Source organism: Crassostrea angulata, chromosome 6, assembly GCF_025612915.1.
Source record: "Crassostrea angulata isolate pt1a10 chromosome 6, ASM2561291v2, whole genome shotgun sequence".
Classification (NCBI taxonomy): domain Eukaryota; kingdom Metazoa; phylum Mollusca; class Bivalvia; order Ostreida; family Ostreidae; genus Magallana; species Magallana angulata.
This window is the reverse complement of record NC_069116.1, coordinates 22,624,060-22,650,933: the sequence shown is the minus strand read 5'-3', so window position 1 is coordinate 22,650,933 and position 26,874 is coordinate 22,624,060. Positions and strand designations below refer to the sequence as shown.

Sequence of the window (26,874 nt, the reverse complement as noted above, 5' to 3'; positions counted from 1 at the left end):
ATAATAGTGCACAACTTCAGACTTTAGACTATCTATCCTGAAAATTTCATAGTCATATCTCTGATACTTTCTGCGATCAGCTCTGCACAAAATAGGTCCTAAAAAAACTACAAAATGGCCGATAAATCGATACCGGAAGTGACGACAACAAAAATTTCAAAAACATATAAAATTCAGATCATGACTCATAATCTGTGAAAAAATTGCTGAAATCAGCTGAATAGTTTTCGAGAAATCGCGTGCACAAAATTTGGAAAAAATAATAATAACTAGATACGATCTCGTTACGAGTAACGAGTAGGTCTTCCGTTCAATTTTTTAAACGATTCGATTAAAATATCAATGAAATTTCAGAATTCTCCCTCAACCACCTCCTTTTAGATAATGTATACGATTGTCAATATCCTTTAAAATGCTTAACAAAGAGTTTTGCTTTTTAACATACAGCACATTAAAGATTTCAGATTTTAGTCCCCTAAAATCTCTAATTACGTCATCAATGGGTTTGGAAATGAGTTTTACAAACATATATTTCTGCTATCAACAACTTTGCTTCTATAATGCATTACAAAATCTTGATCATTTTTAAGGTATGATTAATAGAGTTTAGGAGTCTATTGGCCCCTTATTTAAGGTGCCAGCCCCTTTTTCTTGATTTTATACGAAAGGTCTCATAAATACAAATACTTTTTGTTCTTACACCCATGTAAAATTGTTGATCATTTTTGAGATACAAATAATTGAATATTTAAGGGGCCAGCCCTCTAGATCCTTAATGGGGACAGAAATTCGTGTTTTGATAAGTGGAATCACTTTAAATCATTTATTAAAACATTTTCTCTTCTATGATGTCTAACAAAATATGTATACTTCTCTAGTTATTTTTCGTCAAAATTTAAGTACTTTGGCCCCTAAAAATCCCTAATTACGTAATAAATGGGCGTGGCAATCATTTTTTCTAATAGATATTGGTACGATCAACAACTTTGCTTCAATAATGCATTACAAAATCTTGATCGTTTTAAAGTTATTTGTAGTAGAGTTTAAGAGTGCCTTGGCCCCTAAATAAAGGGGCCAGCCCCTTTTATTTTATTTTGTTGGAAAGAACTTTTGATTCTCTACAACTTTTGTTATATATATCTTAACAAAATATCAACTGATAAAAAGCGACAAATCAAAACGTTTGAAAATTTTGAATGAAAATTCGTACTCAATTTTCGTGCCCAGGCGAGCTCCAAGAAATGGCGCCACTGGAGTAAAACAAAATAATAGTGCACAACTTCAGACTAAAGACTAACTATCCTGAAAATTTTATAGACATATCTCTGATAGTTTCTGAGATCAGCTCTGCACAAAATAGGTCGTAAAAAAATACAAAATGGCCGATAAATCAGTACCGGAAGTGACGACTGCAAAAATTCCAAAAACATATAAAATTCAGATCATGACTAATCATCTGTAAAAAAAATCTTTAAAATCGGCCGAATAGTTTTTGAGAAATCGCGTGCACAAAATTTGGAAAAAAAAATAATAATAACTAGACGCGATCTCGTTGCGAGCAACGAGAGGTCTTCCGTTTGAATTCACCTTTAAAAACTATTTGGATAGTGTTTCTTTTCCTTCATGTCTTATCACTTCTTCAAATTCCATTTAATCCTCTATAGAGATATCAATAGACATTTATTAAAGCGCGTTAATTGATAAATAACAGAAAAATATTTAAGAACAAAAAAGTTGAAAATTTAATGTTTATAGTTCCTACCGGTGACGAACGGAAATGACGGTGGACGTTCATTTATGCGATGGTAATCTGATTAATTTTCAAATGTTCAATACACATGAGCTGTTTCTGAAACACTTGAATTGGTATTTAATCTTCGTATCCTATTCATGCTACATTGTTTTTATAATTGTACATGAAATACTAAACTCGGTTCCGTAATTAATCATTTTATGAATTTGGCAACTATCATTCTTAGATCGATATGGTGTTTAATTAAGCACATTATCGGTAACCATGGCTGTGTTTTAAACCTAATTTTAAAAATATATAGTAAACTGTACAAAACACTCAAGCTCCTAATTAACATACATTCTACATGTTTGAGGTAACACTAGTTTGAAAGATGTGAATAATGTCATGGGCAGAAATATGTGAAGTAATGACACTAATTATGTTCACCCGATCGGAAAAAATAGCTCTACTTCGAGATAAACGGGGTTAAAGTAGGGTGCGGCTCTTCAATTTACATCGATATAAGCGGGGTATTCTAGATTTCCGTATTCGAGTTTTAAAACATTTACTTGGAGAAAACGGTCGGGACCGGCAATTGACTTTGACTTATTAAGAGTATTCATGTATCCCTTGTTCACGATACCAATATTAAACTGTATATGCATTATCTTAACAATATAATAACCATGTGTTTTTGATGCTCTGTGGTATTTGGCACTCATTGATATTTGCTTGTCAGCAACAAGTATGGAACATTTCAAGCATTATCATCATTTGGATAAATTGTGGCAACAACAGCATCATGATAACTAAAGTACGTGGACATTTTGTTAACGCCCACTTGCAAAGATCCAGAAACATACACGTGGTCAAGAATTGTTGCCCCTTCTGTTGTATTGAAAGAAACAAGCTGTCTAAATCCCTGATTTTTCATGAACGATTGAATTGGTCCTGTTAAGTGTGCATCCTCATTGAAGTCCCCAATGCAAACAATGTTCCAGTTGTCTTTCCTATAATGTTCAAGTAACATTTGAAGGCGCTGTAGAAACTTGCATGCAGTGGTTGTGCCGGGGCGGTATAAGGTAAGAATTACTGTTTGAATGCTTTGTAAATTGACAGCAATACCTTCAATATTGTTCACAGGAAGAAGGGTAACTTTTTTATCATTTTCATTACCTTTAATGTACACAGCAACTCCACCACCCTTTGCAACACGTTTGGTATGCAAATCTATAGACTGATCATCATATACATTTCCTCTCGCTTGAGAGTGGAAAGAAAATCCATCCAAAGAAAAGTTGATGAGATTTTCATTTGGTCTCAACCAGGTCTCAGTCAAACTGATTATATCTGCTTCTGTAAAACGCAAATCGTGCTGCAGATCTGAAAAGTGTGCTTTAAGACTCTGAATGTTGTGAAGTATAACTTTGGTACACAGAGATGACCTATCAAATCTATTTGGAAACTTTAATTTATTCATACCAAAGAGGGCACTTTTTACTTCAGCATCGGCGTATACCTTTTTATGTAATGTACTGACATCGTTGGTTTCGATGAACAATCCGTCTTTGCATTTCACTCTTGTTAAGGCAACATATCCTTGACCTGCAGAAAATGTTCGGTCTAAATTGACAACGACTTTGTCAACCGTCATTCCTTGAACCTTGTGAGCTGTACATGCCCATGATAGTCGTAGAGGAAACTGATGTCTGATAAATGATCGTGATTTCTTTTCAATAACTTCCTCTTGCACCCTCTCGATTAAAACAACATTTCCTTCTGGGGTTTTTCTCCCAGTTCTTTGTCCAACATTCATATTATCGAATAACACACCAACTGCAAGAACATGATCAACATTTCCATCTTTCAATAAAAAATGCAAAATTTTCCCCATGACACCGTTTACAAGTCCGTCCTCTACATTACAATTTCGAGTCAGCATTACCCGTGCATTCACCGCAACCAAAAGGGAGCTGGTCAAACCTTCTGTTTTTGATCTAGATATAGGCTTTTTTCTCAGAGTTAGTTTCCCTGTTGCTGTGTCTTTCTCGAAATCCTGAGCATTAATCTCAACAAAATTATCGCAACTGTTACGTAGCATTTTAAGATTGTAATTGTTTACTTCATCGTTTGTAGCATATACATGTAACACATCATCTGGTCCCTCCCTAACACACTCATGAAGCATAGACAAGGTTTCATTAGTAAGTGGTTCCTGCAATTCTCGTGTACGAAGAGAATTTAGAACTTCTGCAAATGGTATATCCTGTTTTTGTCTCATGATTTCTGATAACTCGACAACTTTGAACAATTCTTGCCAATGATCAACTGGATATGAAATATTGTCTTTGTAGAGTCTTTCATCTTTACGTTGTTTCACAGGAGGTAGTTGGTAAAAGTCACCTACCGCAATGACACTTACTCCTCCAAACGGCTCTTTGCTCTTTTTTATTTGTACAAGCCTTTCATGAATATAATACAGCAGTCTCTTGTAAACCATTGACACTTCATCAATTACCAGTACATTAAGATCTTGAAGATGTATCCTTAATTCACTGAGAGTCTGTTCTTTCAATGGTTCATATGGTAGACGCATAAACTTTGGCATTGAAAACAGGTGATGAATAGTATTTCCACCAATGTTGAATGCAGCTGTTCCCGTGAAAGCAGTCAGCAGTACTGCTAAACTATCTGGCGTCGACATGTTCTTTGCAAGCAAACGTGAAGCTTCATAATGAATAGCCTTGATAACGTGACTTTTTCCGGTACCTGCACCACCTGTTATAAATATGTGAAAGGGGTCTGGGTTTTGTCCTGATGATTTCTCCAGACACCAGTCTCTTACATAATAAAATATATTTCTCTGTGTCTCATTAAGGTTTTGAATAATATGCATGGCTTCTTCCCTGGATTGGTTATTTTGTTGCACTTTGAACATGACATCAGCTGAATTTGCCTCGGTTTCCATATCTGGTATTTCATCGACATGATCATCCAACACATTTAGAGTACTCCTTTCCTCCATACATTCCTTTCGCATTAGTTCAGTTTCTGGACATAAACTTGCCCATGCATCCTGCGGTTCCCCAATAGTCTCAAACGTTTCTTGTGCATTCGATATCATTTCTTCATTTTCCGCAAATTTTGCATGATTTCTATCGACCAATAATTTGACTGCCTGTAAGTTCTGATCATTTTTAGTTTTAACATGACCATTCTCATAAAATGTCTGATATAGATCAAAATCTGGTGGTTTTAATTGAGTTGCTCTCTCGTGAGGCAGGAAGAGCTGTAGGAGACACTGATAATATTTTTCAGACATTTTGTCAACCCTAAACCTTGGGTATCTGATAACAGCTGGTTTTGTTCTTGTTCTCTTTTGTATAAATCCCTTTGAATTCTGCAATTCGAATACATTTTCATTTGGAGTCTTCGGAACCTGCGATTTTGCAAGAACGCGGTATTCTGAACAGAATTCAGCCAAACACATGTCATGAAACATTGTTTTGTTCGGTCGATGTTCGTACCTTTCAACAATGTTTGTCATCCATATATCCTCCTCCTCCTCATTTTCCTCCTGATTTGTCTCTTCTTTCTTCTTATGTGTCTTTTGTTTTATCTGAGAAAGCGGTTTGCTTAAACGGGTTGGGTTTTCTCCCACTGGTACAAAAACTACCTTCCTTGAACACTCTTTCATTTTCAAATTACAGACACGATACACAGCCTCTTGTGCACTCACTTCCCGGTGTTTCAAGTACGCAGAGCCAATTTTCTTCAATGTTTGGCGTGCTTCACAGTTCCCTTCCTCAGCTTCAATCTTTGTTTGTTTAAGCAACATCCCCATTTCTCTTTCGGACTTTGAAATATAAGAAATGATATAAACTATGCAGCTAAATGGATCCAAAACAAATTGAATATCCATGTTTGCATCCCAGCACCTTAAAAGACACGAGTTGTACTGGTTGGTCCAAAGCTCACATGGTTCTCTTTTAAGAACAATTGCCTTCTTTTTCGTAATCATGTTATATGCTGTTTCGTATTGTTCTTGCGTCAATCCCAATGCATTGAAAATATCCTCTACTGTCCTTGAAGAATTGTTGTCGAGTTGCATTTGATCCCAAACACGCATAAGCATATCTTTAGCAACGGTTTTCTGTGCCTCGCTTTTTGTTTCTGCTTCAATATTTTTATCAATTTCATCAGTTTCAGGTGAAGTGATGAATGTGCGCACGGAAGGCGGTCTAGGAAAATTAAACCTGCATTCTGAGCCTTTCTTTCTGCATGACTTTGAGTGTTTTTTACTGTGTTGTTGAACGGCTAGCACAATGTTTCTTAACTCAGCGTCTTCTTCCTCTGAAGGAACTGCGCAGGTTACATATTTATCAATGAAATTACAAACTGCCTTTTCGCCATCTTGATCAATTTTAGGAGAGTTTTCAACCCAATATAAGCAATGCATGTGAGGTGATCCTCTTTGTTGAAACTCAACTCTCTGAAAAAAGTCTACAACTTTTCCAATCGGTTCCGATGGTGATAAAATGACATCTCTCTGAAACATGTGGAACCTGTGCTCAAACATCCTTGCAACAGTAACTGGATTACTTCTCAGTACTTCATTTTTTTCAGACCAATCCAACAAATCTGGATCTCTGTGGTCATTCTGTTGTCGTAAAATTGTTCTAATAGCATCATTCCATCTATGTTCTGCAGCAGAGAAAGAACAAAACCACGTAGGTATTCCCAACTGCCGAAGCATTGCGAAGAGATCTTTTTGGGCTGCTGACCAATATGCTGGTGTTCCACGAATAGGTTGCATAAACCGTAATGCCTCGTCATTTCTTAATAGCTTTGAAAGGGCGTCAGGGTCTTGTAACATGTCTGGTGTAACTAATTTCTCACTACCAATCTTTGTGACAGATTTTCGAATTGAGATTTGAGTTTTTTCAATAACTTGATTCAGTTCTGATAAATACTGGCTGAAGAAAATGTAACTTGTATCTTTAGCAAATCGGTTATCTGCATTCATTAACCGGTTGTTGAAATATCTAGATAACGTTATCCTTTCCGACCTCTCGTCATTCCACGAAAACTTTCCGCTTGGGAAAAGATATGGGAAGGATTTAGCTTCGTTTCCTGGTTCTTGCAACATACGTACTGGATTCTTACCTTCACCAGGTGCAATATTGTATATGTCATCAAAATAATGATCCAAAACTTCCTGTGCAACATCTAATGGCTGTAAACAAGTATCAGTAGCTACCTGATTTTCTTCATCATCTAGTTGTATTTCCTCAGTGATGTCTGCAACTTCATCATAATCATTTTCTTTCCAATTCTTGTCTATTGTTACATTTGTATACCATTTGTTATTCTGTTTCAAATAATCTAAGGCAGCAAAAACATGCTTTGGGTCTACAAACTGATATTCAAAATATCCTTTGTAATTCAATTTCCTTTTCAATTTAACACGCAACAACAAATTTTCATCTTCCTTAAGTGGTAGACTTGTTACCTTTTTCATGTCTGATGGCACACACACAACTGGTCCATGAACATTCCTTTGACCACCATGAGGAAGCCCCATTACCTTCATAAAAGGTATCTGCAATGCAATTAGGTGTCTTTCGAGGCAATTCAAATCAGAGAGTTCCTTCGGAATATCTTCTAAAAACAAATTGTTCACTGTCGCCTCTGCTGGAATTTTCCCATTAAGAATCTTCCTATGACAGGTAAAGCAAATCCACAATGATGATTTTGTACAATTTGGAAGGCAAACCTCTGAACACTGATGGAAATACTTTTCCTGAATGCTGACCTCGGCTGCTAATGCTGCTTCTGTGTTCTTCTCATAAGTATTTGGATTGCATCTTTGGACTTGATTTTGAAATAAGAGTCGATTGCAAGAACAACATATGTAATCAATGCCTTCCTTTACTTTACACTTAAATAAGTTTGCTACTTCCTCTTCGTTCTCTAGTTTTTGACTTTTTGCTCTTCTTTGCTGTATTACTGCATCTTTTTTCTTTAGTCTGACAGAAGTACTTGATGCATACATTTCCTTACTATAGACTTTCGCTTTTGACCTGAAGGCTTCATCTGTTTCATACTTCACTGACCTTTTCCTTAGATTTCTTTTCCTGTATGATTCATCGGTATTATATCTCCAAGTACTTGCAGAATTCACACGCTTTCTGTGAGCTTCATCACTTTTGTAGATCTGCTTACTCCTATTCTTAACATTTTCTCTGTGTTTATCATCTGATTGGTATTTGGTTATACTTCTCTTCTTCATCTCCTCTTTGTGTAAAGGATCTGTCCTATATTTCTCTTTACTTCTCATTTTTACATCTTCTCTATGCGAGGTGTTTCTCCTGTATTTCTCTGTGCTCTTTGCTTTAAGGTCATCTCTATGGGCATCATTATACTTGTACTTTTTTTGGCTTATCTTTTTGCTTATCTCTCTCTTAACATATCTATCTTTGTCATACAACTTCTTGCTTCTTTCTCTGACTTTGTTATCAGACCTATACTTTTCTCTGTATTTTTCCTTCACAGATGATTGGTAACTCTTGTGTTCTCTATACTTGAGGGCTGCTGCAGCTAATTTCTTGCTTCGAAATTCTGTGTTGTGATTATATTTTTCTCTCTTTATGTCTTTTTGCTTTTCATAAGAGGTCAATCTTGATGAAGATCTTTTAATATTCCTCTTTTGTATAACATGTTCTCCTATTTTTCCATGCACAAGTCCTGTTTCATTACTATCCGAGTTGACATGCATAGAAACCACGACATTGTAATGGTTTTGATGTAAATGATGTAAATAAATTGCTCCACGTCTCTTGTTCAGACACTTGGTAACCATGTCCCCCGAAAACTTCACCCATCTACCTGCAGAATACGTAAAGATATCAACTCTTAAGAAGTGTGCCATTGCCAAAATCTCTACCTCAGTTGCCCATGTTCCTTCTTGTGTCATAGAAGAAGCAGAAAGATGATTCTCAATAGACTCCTCTCCATTACGTAAAAATGTTTTAAATAACTCTTGATTTGCCATCATGTGTGCGCAAAGAGCACTCCGAATGGTACTATGGAAATCATCTGAGTTTGACACACTGAAAGATACTGCTCTAAAGAAGCAATTCCCATCTCCAATAATTTTTTTTTCTGTTTCGGGTGAAGTTAATTCTTTTTCTATATCTTGAGCGATATTCACATTTTCAATGCGTATTAAAGGAACATTCAGGTCTTTACACAGATTCCTTTTGACATCTTCATTTAGAGGCAAAAACGTAAAGCGTTCGATTTCATGGGATAAAATTATGAAATCATCATTCTGAAACTCTTCATTGTTCCCTTCTGATTTTTTTTCTCCACCAACAGTCAAACCAAACGATTCAAATTCTCTCTGTGTGTTCGTCAAATCAGTAGTTTTGCAATACACCCCAGTTAAATTACAAAGCACGTTCTGTGAGTATCCCATTGAAAAGGCTAAGGAATGAAGATGCATATAGACCTGCCCCAGATCAGCTAAAAGAATTCTTGTGCTTTTCCCATTTTCATTTACCATTCCATCAATAGACCTTGAGTGGGAATCAAACAGAAAAAAACCATGTTCAAATTTGCCAATTACAAAAGAGTTTCCTCCATAACAAACAAAACAACCATCCGTCTCTCCAAGAGATATTTCTAATGCTTCATTCAGTGGCAAGGCATGAAAATCTGCATAATTCACTTCCTTACTAGGCAAAATCACACTGATCAGAGGCTCATCTGCTTTGAAAACATATGTCATACCGAAACATTCAAAGAGTTGTGGTAGTTCCTCTACCAACAAGTATCTATTACTTATTGATGAACTTCTTTGCAGAAAAGTGTACAGTTCATTGCCTGTTATAAGTATTTTGTCCAAGTCTTCTGATGTCCAATACATTACGTTTTTCATTTTGTGATAAGAAATACTTGCCAGACAATTTGCAACACACTGAGTACCTGCATTTTCTCCAAACATTACGTCTCCCTGATGGAATGAACCTTGAATAACTTTATTGGAAACAAAACGAAAGTGTTCATTACTTGGAAATTTAGAGGACACTTTCAATTTTTTCCCACAAGCAAATTCATCGTCATTGGGCTTTCCTTCCAAGTAACTCCTTTGTGGTGAAATAAAATTCCTTTGCCTCTTTATCCCTCTTCTATCATTTTTATTTCTTTTGAGACAATTCTCGTTTTCTGTTTTATCATTTATATCCTTCATTGTACTCGTCTGTTGATTCTGATACAGATTAACATATATGGCATTCACTTGTTTCCCATTCATATTCTCTTCATTCTCATACAGATTCTTTGATCTCTGATCATGGCTATCATACATATTCTCTGAAACGTTTATGCATTGGTTCTCTATCATATTATTTGTTATCTCAATGTCCTGATCAGTATACATATTCTTTGCTATCTCATTGTGTTTGTTATTATATATTTCCTCTGAAATATCATTGTTGTGGTTCTCATATATAGTTTCTAGTATCTTGTCTTCGTTCAGAATACGTTTTGTTTTTCGTTCAGTATCCGTTTTGTTTGTCGTTAAGGTTTCCTCATCTTTTAGTATACTGCTGGTCTCCTCCTCCCTGGAGGTATCCAGCTGCGCCTGACCTGCTGAATCGGACACGTGCACGGTGTCCGGTCCAGGTGCCCTCGGTGGAGCACAAACCCACGCTGGGGAGTCAGGGGACGGTGCCTTGTCCTGTTCACGGACAAACAGACGACTTCCCCGAGGAGATGGCAACCTCGGGGCAGGTGAGTGCATTCTCTCGCGAAGAGAGGCCTGCACTCTGGCCAGGGGTTTTTTACTTTGAGGAAACCCCATTGGAACCTGCCCGAGAAAATTACTCGGGGGAGCTGAGATTGCTCCATCCACTGGTCCAACAGGAACACTGGACTCTAAAACCAGCTCATTGGGAGGAGTGTCTGGGCCCTGAGACTGCTGTCTCTTCTGCCTCATTCTCATTTTTTGTTTCTCCCTCTGCTTCCTGCCTTCAAGTGTTTTACGTCTTGGCATCTACAAAATGACAAAAAAAAAAACCCTTTGTGATTAAATGCAAGGTTCTTTATTCTGAAGCAGCATATGTTCCCCAATGCCATTTACAGGCTAAAAGTGATTTAAAGACTTAGCGTTATTTTTTCTCAATGTACTCTTACCCAATTAAATCAAAATAAAAGAAAACATATTGTAAAGTTAGACCATGAGAATTCTTTCATACATATACATTAGAACATTTTCTTTTTTTTTTCTAAAATTCTTTTCAATTTAAAACAATGGCGTTTTAAAATGAACAAACTTCAATCCCTTCTAATTCCAAATGCATGTCCATCAATAAATCACAAGTTTTTTTTAATATACAAGTTCAAAAGAAATCAAAGCACAAGGCTGGGCTTGTCCCCCCCCCCCCCCCCAAAAAAAAAAAACCAACAACAACAACAAAACACAAAAAAAAACAACAAAAGTTTATTTCAATATTAAAGCCCTAAAATTCAAAGATTGTTTAATTCTCATTCAAATAGATATATAGTATCTTAAACGTGTGTATAAACTTAAGTTCTTAATTATACACTATTATCATCTTTTCAGCAAGAAGCCCTTTGGCCATATTGTTCACCTGAGTACAATAGTTGTACCTCTAATCAAAGCAGCGAACTCTAATCAAAGCAGCGAACTCTAATCAAAGCAGCTTTATAAAGTCAATACAAATATTTCAATCAGTGTTGTTTCATTAGTTGTTGTGTCAAAAAGAATTATGATGCTTTCATACATAATAATATTCCAACTTGTAGCATTTCAGTTCTTAATCTTTTTAATAGGGATGTCAACAAGTTTTCAAGAACTTGATAATTACTCTGTCACGACAATCGTTGACTTAAATTTTCTTAGTTAATTACTTGTTTTAAAATTTTATTAGTTGATAACTTGTTATAATGTGGGGAAAAATCAAAACAGATAATTTTTTTTTCCTAACAATTTTTTTTTCAATTTTCGCAGCATTTTTTATTCTTTACAGTCTGTTGTATTGGTCCCTGGTGTATTTTTTAAAAGTGAAATAAGACATCATCACAAAATGGCTGACTTCTGATTGAAACGACATTTTGTTTTATTTAAAGGATTTTATCGACAGCAACATGTAACTTACTCCATAGCAGAGTGGATAAAGTGTCAGACTTGTAATGCGTACATCCCGAGTTTGAATCCTGCAGTGGCTTTTGTTGTTACTTACTGAATTGAAATTTTTAGATATTCATTTTTTATTCCCAAACTGCAAAGTTTTCCTTTATTTGACATGATTAGTTTAATTATCATTATATCTTTCATAATCAAACAATTCACTGTTAATTTCAATGACTTTTTCCAGGTGTGTTATTCCATCTTAAGCAGCTTATATATAAATATTCAAGATCATTTGATTGTGTAGATCAAATTATTGTTTTTTTGGAATAAAACTTTTTAGGCATACATGTAATTAAAAAGACCAATTTGATTTATATTACTGATCAACATCAATTCAGTTAATTATTGGATTATATGTTTTATATATAATTAAAAATGTAATCATATCAATAATTATCTGAAGGAATTTGTTTTAATAATCATTAAACATTAGTTGTTGATTAGGCACAGGACAACATTTGATTTGCCTTAGGTTGATAAACAGATCAATTAGGTGTAAGCATCACAATATTCTAGCATTGGCGTTGTTGACAAAATGTCAAGTTTCCATATTATTTACTATACCAAAGTTTGAAACTTTGGCGTCCCATAATTTTATGGAATCAGTTTTGATAAATTAAGTATCAACACTATAGCAGATAATTTTCACATATTTCCTTTGTAAAGATTTCCCCTCAATATAATATTGCCTGAAATTGTGTAGCTATAAAGAAGCAACTTGATTAAAATTTTCCTTCCCTTAAGTCCACAAATAAAATAATTAAAGTGAGTCAAACTAAAATGAATGCAATAAATATGGATGCACTTGATTTTTCAAAATGGTGTACACAGTGTACACTTTTGTAAATCAAGGGCAGTGGTGTAGTATTTTGGTGTACGCCTAGTGTACAATTTTCTACACCGAGTCAGGTGCATGTGTTGTTGGGTGTAGCACAAAACCAATATGGTGGACAATTATAAATGTTATGATTGGAAACTTAACATATGATTTTAAGTAATATAAAAGAAGTCACTTATAAGTTGTCTTTTGTTTGGTTTTAATCCATTAAATTGCAATGTCAAATGGGTTTATTTTATACTGTATTATTTCTGTAAAAACCTCCGATTGTCGCTGAACATCAAATTTTCTGTTAAAAATTGCAAATCTTTTATCATATTTATTCTTATTTTACCTACACCCTGTACACATCACATTTAAGTGTTCTTCATATACAATACAAAATGTTGACACCCATGCACGTGGCCCAGTTAAGCTATTTAAATCAAGTGTGCATTATATGTGCATGTGCATTGCTATATATACTTTCACTTTCGGGTTCCATTGTTTGTTCATACATTTGAAAATCTTGTTCCCGACTTTAATTTAACTTCATAATTCAGAAATATATTTGTAATTTATTAATATATTCATTTAAATTGCATGATATAGTGACTTAACAAGTATAAGTCTTGAAAGAGTGAGGTACCTTAAAGACAAACAGTATTCACTTGAATTTGAATTCAGAAAACCAAGACGGCGTGGATGCACGAGTAGGCATCTGAACGATGCACAGTTTTACTGGAGTTATCTATGATAAACCACAATCAATTTCACACCACAAGGACTCACTGTAAATTGGCAAACCGCATTGACCTTAGCTGCGTAGTGTATCTGAGGATGCTTCAACACAAAGTTCAATTAAGCTTTTCTAGCCAAATGGTTTTTGAACCATGGCTCTGATTCAGCATCCATGCTTGTGGAGTGCATCAGAACACAAGTTGCATCATCTATTCAAATTCATTAAAAATTGAATCAACAAGATATCTGTGAGCCAATGCTCACTAGTGATACCCCCGCTCTGATGTGAATATGCAAAATAAGCAAAGTCGACATTTAACAGAAAGCTGGCATCCGATTGGTACAGAAATATATCCCACAATATGGCATGCCTAAACAAATAATGTGTTAAAATTTCAAGCATCTGCGATAAATAGCTGCTGAGAAATCGAAAATTTGTTTGAAAATTTTGGCAAAAAATAAACAAAGTCATTATTTAACAGGAAGTTGACGTCCGATTGATACAAAAATATATACCACAATATGGCATGCCAAAACAAATAGTGTGTTAAAATTCCAAGCATCTGCGATAAATAGCTGCTGAGACATCTTTGACGGAAATTTGTTTGAAAATGTTGGCTAAAAATAAACAAAGTCGTCATTTAACAGGAAGTTGACACCCGATTGGTACAGAAATATATCCCACGATATGGCATGCCTAAACAAATAGTGTGTAAAAATTTCAAGCATCTGCGATAAACAGTTGCTGAAAAATCTTTGACGAAAATTTGTTTGAAAATTTGGTTTAAAAATAAACAAAGTCGTCATTTAACAGGAAGATGACGTCTGATTGGTACAAAAATATATCCCACGATATGGCATGCCTATACAAATACTGTGTAAAAATTTCAAGCATCTGCGATAAACAGTTGCTGAGAAATCTTTGACGAAAATTTGTTTGAAAATTTTGGTTAAAAAATAAGCAAAGTCGTCATTTAACAGGAAGTTGACGTCCGATTGGTACAAAAATATATCCCACGATATGGCATGCCTTAACAAACACTGTGTTAAAATTTCACGCATCTGCGAAAGATAGTTGCTGAGAAATCTTTGACGAAAATTTGTTTGAAAATTTTGGTTAAAAGATAAGCAAAGTCGTCATTTAACAGGAAGTTGACGTCCGATTGGTACAAAAATATATCCCACGATATGGCACTCCTTAACAAACACTGTGTTAAAATTTCAAGCATCTGCGATAAATAGTTGCTGAGATAAATGCGACAGAAATTTTTGTTACGGACGGACAGACAGACGGACAGACAGACGGACGGACGGACAGACAGACAGACAGACAGACACACAAGGGTAAAACAGTATACCCCCTCTCCTTCGGAGCGGGGGTATAATAATAACTAACAGATTGTAGCATTGTAGTTCTTGAGAATAAGATTTTTAAACATTTTCCCTATTCAGTACTGACCAGACTCAGCCACCTATCAGATAGTAGACCTCTTTCAGGGTCTGCTCAAGGTTTACTCCATGTTTACACGAGCAGACCCAGAGTAAACCCAAAGTAAACACAGAGCAGGGATGGGGTAATGGTAATTTGTACAATAATTGAGTGTAATTGATTACAAATTTTGAAGTAATTGAATTTAATGTGTAATTGATCTATTTTTCAATTACAGTAATGGTAATTTAATTAATTACTTAAAAAAAGGCTTGTAATTCAAATTACTTTTCAGTTACACTCTGATGATTGTGTATATAAATAAGAAAGCTGTCCACTATCCTTTGTTCCCCATACTTCCAATAGTACAAAAGTATAAAACAATACAAATAGAAGATCAAATTAGGAAGAGTACTTAAATGCATTTGACTTAATATACTTGTACTTTTTCTTATATAAACTTTTTAACATATCATGAGGTTCCTAAATTTATGCCAAATATCAATATTTCTAATATAATTTATCTTTGGGAGTTTCTTTGGGACCAAATAATTTTGATGTTATGCTCAATCTCTTTTACCTTAAATTTTTTTTATTTTATTGGAATAATTAATTTTTCCAAGTACATGTTTGAATAAAAAAAAAATCTGTTTATTTTACAAATAAAATTAATGTTATTTGAATTGTATAAACTTTTAAATCATGCTTTTTAAATGCCACTTTGCCTATTTTAAAGTTTTTGTTGCCAAATCTTGGGTTCCCTTAATGACCAATAGGTGTGAAATGCGTTTTGATAACAATTACATGTACCTAAGATTTATCTAGCCTGTATTTCCAAATTATAAAAAAAATTAGGGGAGATAAATGTTTACTTTTTGTATCCCAGAAAAGACTTTTAAACATAATAGGTGTAGGTTTGATATTTTTAATACTCACTGGAACATTTGGAATCCAATTTTTACTTGACATTTTACTTGACATTCTCTCTCTCTCTCTCTCTCTCTCTCTCTCTCTCTCTCTCTCTTCCCAAAATCTCTAAAATAAAATATACACTTCCGAATTTTTATATTTGAAACATCATAATTATGCATTGTATGTCTGCAGTATATGTGAAATAAAAAGAAATCGGTGTGAATAAGGGACATGGATACTGAACAATAAATAATCATTAAATGAAACTGTAAACGTGTAGGTGTTGTAGCTAAATCATTAGTAAATTTTCATGACAAAATTTGTACAGGTCAATAATATCTGCTTAAATTCAATAAATGTATTTTTCTCAAATGTAATGTGTAATTTAACTAATTACATTTGCAAAGTAATTGTAATTTAATTAATTATATTTGAAAATCCTTGTAATGGTAATGGTAGTTTAATTGAAGGTTTTAAGCAAGTAATTGTAATTTTATTAATTACTTTCCAATGTAATTGACCCCATCTCTGACACAGAGTAGACCCAGAGTGAACAGAAGTAGACTCCTGAAAGCAGATGCTACATATGTATTTGGAATATGCAAACGGTAAAGTGGCAAGATAAAAGACGGGTCTGCTTCACACTTCAGTGCATAAAGTGGACCACAAAAGCAAATCCCAAATAAACCCAAAGTAAACCCAGAGTAGACCCAAAGTTAACCCTGAGTGAATGCAAAGTTTTAATTTAAAGCAGACTCCAACTAAACCCCAAGTAAAACCTGACAGTAAACCCAAGGTTTAGTTGGGTCTGCTGTGGTGCTAGGTTGGGTCTGCCAGTCCTGTACTGTATATTTCTATGTAAATTTCAACCCCTTTTGGGGCCCCAGTATTGGTCCAGGGGTCCAGATTTTGATTACTTAGAATTTACACTATCTGAGGATGCTTGTATAGTAATCTCAAAGATTGTAGCATTGAAGTTCTAGAGAAGATGATTTTAAAACACTTTCCCTTTATATTTCTATGTTAAAGTGAACCCCTCTAGGGATCTCGGTATTGGTCCCAGGGTCACAATTTTAACAATTTAGAATCTACACTATCTGAAAATGTTTGTATAGTAATATTATAAATTGTTGCATTGTAGTTCTTAATAAGAAAATTTTTAACCATTTTTCCTAATATATTTCTATGTTAAAATTTGAACCAATATTGGTCTTGGGGTTATGATTTTAACGATTTAGAATCTTCAATTATATACTTAAACTTTGTTGTAAATAATGGCATTTCTGGTGCAGTGGTTCTTGAGAAGATTTTTTAAGACACAAAGCCTTTTTTCACTATTTCATTTTTATTTCCCTTTAAAAAAGGATCACGCCCTATATTTTAACAATTTAGAATTCCATTTCCATAAGAATCCTTTGTACCAAGTTTGGTTCAATTCGATCCAGTGGTTCTAGAGAAGAAGTCAAAAATGTTAAAAGTTTACAGACATAGATGGAGAGACAGACAGATAGACGACAGTCAACAGGTGATCAGAAAAGCTCATTTTGAACATTCTGTTGAAGTGAACTATAAATTTTATTAAATCAATACATTTTCACTATGTGGCCATATTAACCTTACACTAGGGTCTTACCCCCTAACCCAGGGGTGAATAATTTTACAATTTAGATAGATGACTTTGTGGACATCATATCCATGCATTTTAGTTTTTCTCAGAATGATATGTATGGGAGTAGAGAAGAAGATTTTCTAAAATTTAATACATTTTTACTATACGGCCATATTGGCCCCAACCTAGGGTCTGAACCACTGACCCAGGGGCCATGAATTTCACAACTTCGTAGAAGGTTTCAAGTATTATAACAATGCAATTATTTTGTTTCCCACATTGTGGGAGTAGAGAGGAAATTTTTTTAAAATTTTGACTTTTTTGTATAATTCCCCCCATAAGGCCCTGAGGGTGGTCAAAGCCATGAATTTTACAATTTAGACTCCAGTTACCATAGAGATGCTTCTATAAATGGTAACAATTGACCTTGTAGTTTAAAAAAGTTAAAAATGTTAAATTGTTAACGGACGACACATTACGCACGGTGATGCAGAAAGACCATTTGCAATAGGTCATCCGAGAGACCAGGTGACCTAAAAATGCCCATAATTTTTGAATGAATATTAATTATCTCCCCTTGAATGAGGGTGTGTTTCTTTATTTTAACAAACTTGAATCTCCTTCAGCTAAAAATGGTTTGTGTAAGGAATTTGGTCATTAAAGATATAAACCAGATACAACTTCCCTGTAAGAAGCAAAAACTGACACAGTTTGGAGACTCTCGACCTTATTACCGCTATGAAAATATCAGTCGGACACAAAAAAGATAAGATGGATATGATTGCATATTTTCAAGAACTGTGAGAACCGGAGCAGATCAGAAAGCTTTGACTTGGGAAGAGATGATCATCAATCTATATGATGTGTTATAGACAGGCATACAGTGGTAACAACGTTATTGTTGACAAGCCAATCGTGTTAAATAGTTCGTGTAACGTTGGTGATCGTTCCTGTAATGTGTGGGATCGTGTGTGTATCAGGAAAATTGGTTTGCGTTATTTACCGTGCGTGATCTTGCGTTTTTTTCGTTTTGTTACTTTTTTACGGAATGCCAGGATTTATTCTTAAAACAACGACAAGTAATTTTTGTAAAACAATGTGAATTCTTAACTTTTTTTTTATAGAAGAACATTGACAGTTGTTAACAGTCATTCTCTCTTTCGTCGTTAAATACATTTAGTAAGTATTTCCATAGCTCATTCGATCCTTCATTCGGTCGAGTTACTTTTGCATAATTTTATAATCAGCCTTTATCAAGCATCCATGTGTCTTGACACATAATTTTAAACATATTAGCAAGAGCGACTCGTTGAATGAAAGCGCTCAAGCTTACACATTCCCCGTTTTAAACTAAACAAATATTCTCAACATTTTTCTTTTAAATGCCCATTCCTATCTGACACATTGTATAAACATTTGAAATAAGATTTATTTAGATGCTTTAAAATTTAGAATATATAGAAATAAATCAATTATATACTGTTAGTAAATTATGAAAATATTGGACGTGAAAAATCGAAATTCTATGAAACAAGGTAACAAATTTACCAGTATTCCGAATAATTAAATTGTACGCAAGGAAATTGGATTACATAAACAGTCAACTTGTTTGGAAATCATTTAGTATAGTTTATGTATTATCTTCATTTCTTTTACACTTAATTTTCTTTTACTTATGACAGAAGTTAATATTTGTTATGGAGACAAAAAAATTAATTTGTGTGTGAATCCTATATATTTGTGTATGAATGTGTAAAATTGTTTACTCATAAAATATAAAACAGACTGAGTGCATGACTAAAGTACATGCCGCTTTTCAATAAAACGCAAACAAAAAACAATACAAATTAAAGCAATATGTTTCCTTAATTCTAATCTTAAAAATTAATTTTGATTTTGCGTGTTTATTGGTGTAGAATCGTTCGGTTGCGTGTTTTATCGTTTTGGTTCGTTTATCGTAAAAATTCAGTAAGTTAGTGATCGTCCGTGTATCGTGCGTGATCGTTCGTGTATCGTGCGTGATCGTTCGTGTATCAGAATCTTGCGTGTCTTTTGTCAACAATAAAGTTGCTGCCACTGTATACATGTAACAATTAGGAATCTTTATTTCAGAATTAAATCATAAATATTATTATAACAGTAACTTGATCCAAAGGGTTGGATCACGTTGAGTTGCCAAGTGCATATTATCAGATCAAACGAGACACAAAGCATCGAGTTTGATCTGATGATCCACACATAGCTGAGACGTGATTCGGCTATTTGGATAAGTTACTGTTACGATGATAAATATATGTCAATTTCAATGTTTTTATTACAAAAACTATCTATAAGACGTTTAATTATACAATAAAGCTATTTTAATATACAAACTCTTTTAAAATGCGCTAAAATAAAGACAATAATGAGTATTTAATGTATACTACGTCACCAGTTTCAGAGAGTTGTAATACGGAATCAGAAACCCATTCCCATCACACACTTTGTATCAAGAAGGGAAAATTGATGGGTATATAATAAAAGTATTTACACTATGCTCCATAACTCCATTTTGACAAAAGCAGCTTCAATAACTAATTATCCCCACCTCCCCCTCTTTGATTTCATATCTAAGAACTATATATACAACAGAAATCAATGTTATTGGAAACCAAAATGCACATAATGCTGTTATTACTCAACTAAACTGTGTCTTGAGTTTTTGCTTCTACCACTTTTTGCTTAATATTTCGATAATCACAAATACCTTTTAGCTCAAACTGAGTTCATCCACTAATATGAAAAATGTCCAGATTATCTGTTTTGAAATGACCCCTCTATCGCTTGAGGCTTTAATACTCAAACCAAAATAGAAAGTCCAGGGATTTTGCATTGCATAAGCTATGAAATAGCCCAGATAATAACGTTGAAAAACTGTGAGGTTTTCTGAGTGAGTTCCGAATGGCAAAAAGAAGTAAACATTTCCCATTACAAAAATCCGTAAGAAATTTGTTTTACTTTAGAACTGTAATGAGTGAAAAATCAAAATGTGTCAATGAAGATATCTTGGATATTTTCCTTTTTATCGTTTTCAACCGTATTTCTTTCACAGGTTTGTGTATTTTTATTAAAAATCATCAAAAAGTGATGGAAGCAATAATGTGAGACAAACTATACAGGTCCAGTACAATCTCTATATTTAGCTATATAGCTTTTTTTAGCTATTCAGAATAGCTTGAAAATGCAGTTATTCACCAAAATGTTAATTATAAGAAATAAACAACAAATCGCAATTAACTATCTTCTCATATTTACATTATTGACCATTAGTAAAGTAATTCTATTTAAAGATAGTTTTAAAGTTGCAGCTTTTAAACAATATCAAGCAAAAAAAAAACCATTTCCATTGTTTTAATAACTGTCCACCACAATTGCCCTAAAACTTTTAGAAGTTAGTGTAAAGTCTCCTAAGGAGACACAATTTGATGAGTAATCTTTACATGCATTGTTTACAGAACAGTTCAAAGTTAAAAACTATCACTGCACTAGAGTGCGATTTTTTATACATGCTGAAATAAATATGAATTTAAGAAAAATGTATGACAATATAGCTAAATAAAGCTACTCTGAATAGCTATATAAAGCTATATAGCTTATTCAAGCTATATAGCTAAATCAAGAGATTGTACTGGACCTGCTATAACTAACATGGCAAACAATTTAATTAGACTAGTTTTCCAGCATTTGATTAGACAATCAGCACCAGCTTCCTTTCAATCGGAGATGCATAATCTATATAGTTTATATGTCCCTTTTACAATCGAAACAATATCGTTTAAATTTATGAAAAAGTTATATTGAAAATAAAAACAAACTGTACTCTACAGTTTCAACAATTTATTGCCATTATTTAAAGGTAGGTCATGGTATGGTACACTCGCTCGCAAAGCTCATAGGTATAACATTAAAACATCGACTTCGATGTGCACAACATACTTACAGTGATTTCTTGAGCTGGGAACACGTCCTAGAAGTTTGGTAATTCTTACAACAGCAAACAGTTATGAAAGTTTTGCAGTTTGCTCTGAAACTGCGTAGACTCGATCTTATGTAAACAAGCTGACGTCACACATCATTTTTAGTAACGCGTACTAAAAGTGTTTCGGATGACGCATATGAATTTCATCGCCTGTGTTTCAAATTAAAAGAATAATTTCCTTCGTAAAAAAAGACGACAAATTGAATAAATTTAGAAACACTGCATATCATAGATCGGTAAAGTTAAGAGGGGGTGTACATATGTTTACATGCTTTAAAAGCGGATTCACCGCCGACGACGTGCATCATAGTTCCTATGACAAATGTGGACGTTACTGCCTCACCCCCTCCGCAACCAGCTTTGGAACAAAAAAATAAATCGTTTGATATGTAACTTGGCACACGTACATCCAATTATCAGACAAATGTTACGAAAAAAATTACACATTAAAATCTTTTAAAAGAACAAACTTAAATGATGAAGAATAATTGTTTTCATATTAACTACCTTATAGAATTTTAAAATACAGGAGATTTTTTTTTTTTTGCCTCTTGCATGAAAACTAACAAGGTGGCAACTTATAAGACAGTTTGATCAGGTAAGGTGTGAATGTCCATGCGCGGATCCAGAAAATTTTTCCAGGAAGGGGGGGGGGGGGGTGTTCGCAGGATAATTGAGTTTGCCGGGTGGGTGGGGGGGGGGGGGGTGTCCGAGGCATATTTGCGATAATTTTACTATATGTAAATTTATAAATTTTCATTTTTTAGGGGGGGGGGGGGGGGGGCTGCCCCTCCAAACCCCTCTTGATCCGCGCATGTTGTCGTCTACATATTATGCAAGTGTCGAAATCTTCCGTGTGAATTCATTAAAGTCTCTGCAGTGTGTGTTTATTCACCAATCAAAGGCCTTCGGGGAGGGGGGGGGGGGTATGCATTAAAACAATAAAACAACATGAATATAACAAATAATGGATGAAATATAAAGGTATTGTACTGTTAAGTAAGCATAGTAAGTTACAATGGAAGGAACATCTGATATTACACATACAAAGTTGTCATACGCATGCAAGGGTATACATTTATTTGAAGGTACAGAAATAAATTATAAATACACAATCCCTTGCTCAAAGCAATACGTTAGTATTGATACAGACACGTTATATTAAGGCCCCTAATATGTATCTGTATTCCATACACAATTGTATGTAGACTATTTTATTATAATAATTATTCATGTGTGATATATTTTCAAGGTAGGACAGTAGGACTATAGACTAAGTACGTTTAAATGAATTCAAAATCAAATAATATATGTATCCACGTATGTGGAGAAACATTTAACAACCCTCAGTTTTAAGTCATGTATAATAATTGAAACATAAGCATATTGTCACTGAGATGGCGGCATTTCTTTGATGCCGGCAAAGCGACCCGGCAAGCTCTAATGCGGTCGTATTACAGGGGTGCTTCGACGGCATGACTTTGATGCCGGCTATGCTACGAGCGCCTGAATTTAGATACCTGCTGATAAAAAAAAGACTGTCACAAAGCAGGAAATTAACGGTATTTCTAACCGGGCTCTATATTTGTAGTGAAAAAAAACCCCCGATATTATTTAAATTTATGATAAAATTTAAACGGAAAACATTTTAAACCATCATTTTCAAGATAAAATCGTAAAACAAACCACAATTAAGAAAGAAAAAACGTACGACACTCGGGAACTGAACCCGGGTCGCCTGGGCACAAGTCCACCACTTAAGCGACTGAGCTACGCGGACTCTCGCTTCAAAACTTTGAAGCCTAAAATCTCGATAATGCGTGAATCGATTTTAAAACGGATTTCATATTCTGAGGTGATTTATGTGCCTCTATCGAATAGTAACAGAAAAAAATTTTCAAAACAAAAAAAATAAAAAATGACTTTTTTTGTTTCCTTCCGGTGACGACCGGAAGTGACGGCGGACGTTCGGATATGCGTAGTACACTGCGGCTGGACACTTTCTACCATCCCTGAAAATTTGAAAGTTCTATCTTAAATACTTTTGGAGAAAACTCGTGAACAAGCAAAAACATAAAATCTTTAATATCTCGGGACCGGAAGTGACGACCAAAAAAATCCCACGTACTTTTCTTACAAATTTTGTCATAAACAAGATCTGAAAGTTTTATCAAAATCGGCTGAAGCGTTTTTGAGAAAACGTGGGAGAAAAAAAAAAAGAATAATAATAATAGAGGAAAAGAAACAAAGCAATAACAATAAGGTCTTCCGTTGGAAACGGAAGACCTTAATAAGAAACAGTACGAAAACTATAAGGTCTTCCGTTGGAAACGGAAGACCTTAATAATAAGAAACAGTACGAAAACTATAAGGTCTTCCGTTGGAAACGGAAGACCTTAATAAGAAACAGTACGAAAACTATAAGGTCTTCCGTTGGAAACGGAAGACCTTAATTAAAAGTTCTGTCCAACAAAATCAAGAAAAAGGGGCTGGTCCCTTTATTTAGGGACCAAGAAACTCGTAAAGTTTATTACGAATAACTTCAAAACGAATAATATTTTGCTATGCATTATAGAATCAAAGTTGTTGATCGCTACACTATCTGTTTGAAGAAGTCATCCTCAGGCCCATGTTTGACGTAATTAGGGAGTTTTATTTATTATCTTTAAATTTGGGGGGGGGGGGATGTTAATTTTGAAATTGTATCGATATTTAATGGCCGATTTCGACCATTTTTTCACAGATGATTGCCAGAGGTCATAATTCTAGAAGTTTTTTTTTATAAATTTTGAAATCGTCACTTCCAGTTCCGATTTACGGCCGATTTTGTAAGTTTTGACGACCAATTTTGTGCAGAAATAAACTCAGAGACTATTAGAGATATCAATATGAATTTTTCAGGATAGGTAGACCATAGTTCGAAGGTGTGCAGATTGTAGTTTTTTGGTGCCAGTGGCGCCATTTCTTTGCGCTCGCCAAGGCTCGAAAATTGGGTACGAATTTCGAATCAAAATTTTCATACGTTTTGATATCTATCTTTTTATGAGTTGATATTTTGTAAAGACATATATAAAGTGGTAGAGAATCAAAAGTTCTTTCCAACAAAATAAAGAAATAGGTGCTGGCCCCTTAAATTAGGGGCCAAGACACTCGTAAACTCTTTTACAAATAACTTTAAGACGTTAAAGATTATGTAAAGCAAAGTTGTTGATCGTTACAATATTTATCAGGTGAAATCATTGCCACGCCCATTTATTACGTAATTAGGGATTTTTAGGGGCCAAAGTACTTAAACTTGGACGCAATATATCTAAAGAAGGAGACATATTTTGTTAAGCATTGTAGAAGAGAAAATGTTTGCATTGATGATTCTAATCGTTTCCATTAATCAGAACACCAATGTCTGTGCCCATTAAAGATCTAGAGGGCTGGCCCCTAAAATATTCAATCATTTGTATCTCAAAATTGATCAACAATTTTACATAGGTGTAGGAACAATAAATGTTAGTATCTGTGAGACCTTTCAAATGAACCCAAGAAAAAGGGGAGAGCCCCTTAAAATAAGGGGCCAAGACTCTTGTAAACTCTATTACAGATAACTTAAAAACGATAAAGATTTTGTTATGCATTATAGAAGCAAAGTTGTTGATCGTAACAATATATACCAGAAAAACCATTGCCACGCCCATTTATTACGTAATTAGGGATTTTTAGGGGCCAAAGTACCAAAACTTTGACACAATATATCTAGAGAAGGAGACATATTTTGTTAAGCATTGTAGAAAAGAAGATATCTGTATTGATGATTCTAATCGATTCCATTAATCACAACACCAATTTCTGTGCCCATTAAGGATCTAGAGGGCTGGCCCCTAAAATATTACATCATTTGTATCTAAAATATGAACAACAAGTCTAGATAAGTGTAAGAACAAAAAGTGTTATTATTCGTGAGACCTTTCGAATGAACTCAAGAAAAAAATGCTGGCCCCTTAAATTAAAGGCCAATACACTCGTAAAGTCTATTACACGTACCTTAAAAACGATCAAGATTTTTTTAATGCATTATAGAAACAAAGTTGTTGATCGTAACAATATCAGTTTGTAAAACTCATTTCCAAACCCTGTGATGACGTAATTGGGGATTTTAAGGGACTAAAAACTTAAATCTTTAATGTGCTGTATGTGAAAAAGCAAAACTCTTTGTTAAGCATTTTAAAGGATATTGACAATCGTATACATTATCTGAAAGGGGGGAATTGTGAAATTTCATTGATATTTTAATCGTATCGTTTAAAAATTGAACGGAAGACCTACTCGTAACTCGTATATATATATATATATATATATATATATATATATATATATATATATATATATATATATATATATATATATATATATATATATATATATATATATATATATATATATATGAGAGAGACGACAGACAGACAGGGAGTTTTGTAATGTTGATTACTGAGTAGCCTTAAGGTAGAAAATGAAAATGTTGAAGGCATAAGTGAAGGCATAGGTTAACAAAACGGTGGTTAAATCTAAATTAATATTACTTTATTTTGAAAATGATACAGACATCATCTATATATTTTTTTTTCATTAAAATTGAAAATTATTTAATTTTTAAACCGGCGTTAAGTTCAATACAAAACGATAACTATCGCACACCATTGATTCATTTATTATTTTTTAAAAGTGGGAAGGTGGGGGGGGGGGGGGGGGTTATAAACACAGCCCAGGAGCCGCGCGGATTAATTGTTGATCTGAGAGACTAGGGGGAACTGTAACGAGAAAACATGGAACTTCTAGTCAAATGTGTCGTTCTTTGTAGTCTGTTCATAGCAGGTAGGACATCTGCAGAATTTTCAAAACCTTTTAATTAATTGCATTTATAATTTATTGCCGTCGCATAGGTTCATGTGTTCTTATCTTTTGGACAATAAGCTCCTCATATAAAGGTCTTGAAGAAAAAGAAACGCTCACTAGATACGATCGCAAAATATTCAATCATGTTTATCTCTAAAATGAACAACAATTTTAGATAGGCCTAAGAACAAAAAATGTCGGTATTCTTGAGAACTTTCGAATGAATTCAAGAAAAAGGGACTGTCTCCTTCAATTAGGGGCCAAGATACTCGTAAATGTTTTTACACATACCTCAAAAACGATCAAGATTTTATAATATATTATAGAAAGAAAGTTGTTGATCGTAACAATATCAGTAAAACTCATTGCCACACCCATTGATGACGTAATTAGGGATCTTAGAGGACTTTAATCTTTCTTTATTGTGCTGTATGTGAAAAAGCAAAACTCTTTGTTAAGCATTTTAAAGGATAATGACAATCGTATACATTGTCTGAAAGGGAGTGGTTG

The 26,874-nt window shown here is 34.2% G+C and overlaps 1 protein-coding gene across 1 annotated transcript; it reads right to left on the bottom strand.

Annotated features, from left to right (window-relative positions):
• Nucleotides 1-3,378: 3,378 nt before the first annotated feature.
• LOC128187408 (uncharacterized) lies at nucleotides 3,379-10,793 on the bottom strand. The gene is made up of 3 exons (XM_052857854.1): nucleotides 9,995-10,793; nucleotides 3,681-8,623; nucleotides 3,379-3,444 (listed from the first exon to the last, which is right to left on the bottom strand). Exons 1-3 carry the CDS (start codon nucleotides 10,791-10,793, stop codon nucleotides 3,379-3,381), a joined length of 5,808 nt encoding a protein of 1,935 aa, XP_052713814.1.
• Nucleotides 10,794-26,874: the final 16,081 nt, after the last annotated feature.

Bases quoted from the DNA above. Each gene is read 5' to 3' on its own strand.
- LOC128187408 (XM_052857854.1), bottom strand. From the start codon at position 10,793: ATGCCAAGACGTAAAACACTTGAAGGCAGGAAGCAGAGGGAGAAACAA. The intron at 8,624-9,994 runs GTACAATGAAGG...CGTATTCTGCAG, and splicing joins GTATCAGAATCAACAGACGA to GTAGATGGGTGAAGTTTTCG. The intron at 3,445-3,680 runs GTAATGCTGACT...ATCATTTATCAG, and splicing joins TGGTTGCGGTGAATGCACGG to ACATCAGTTTCCTCTACGAC.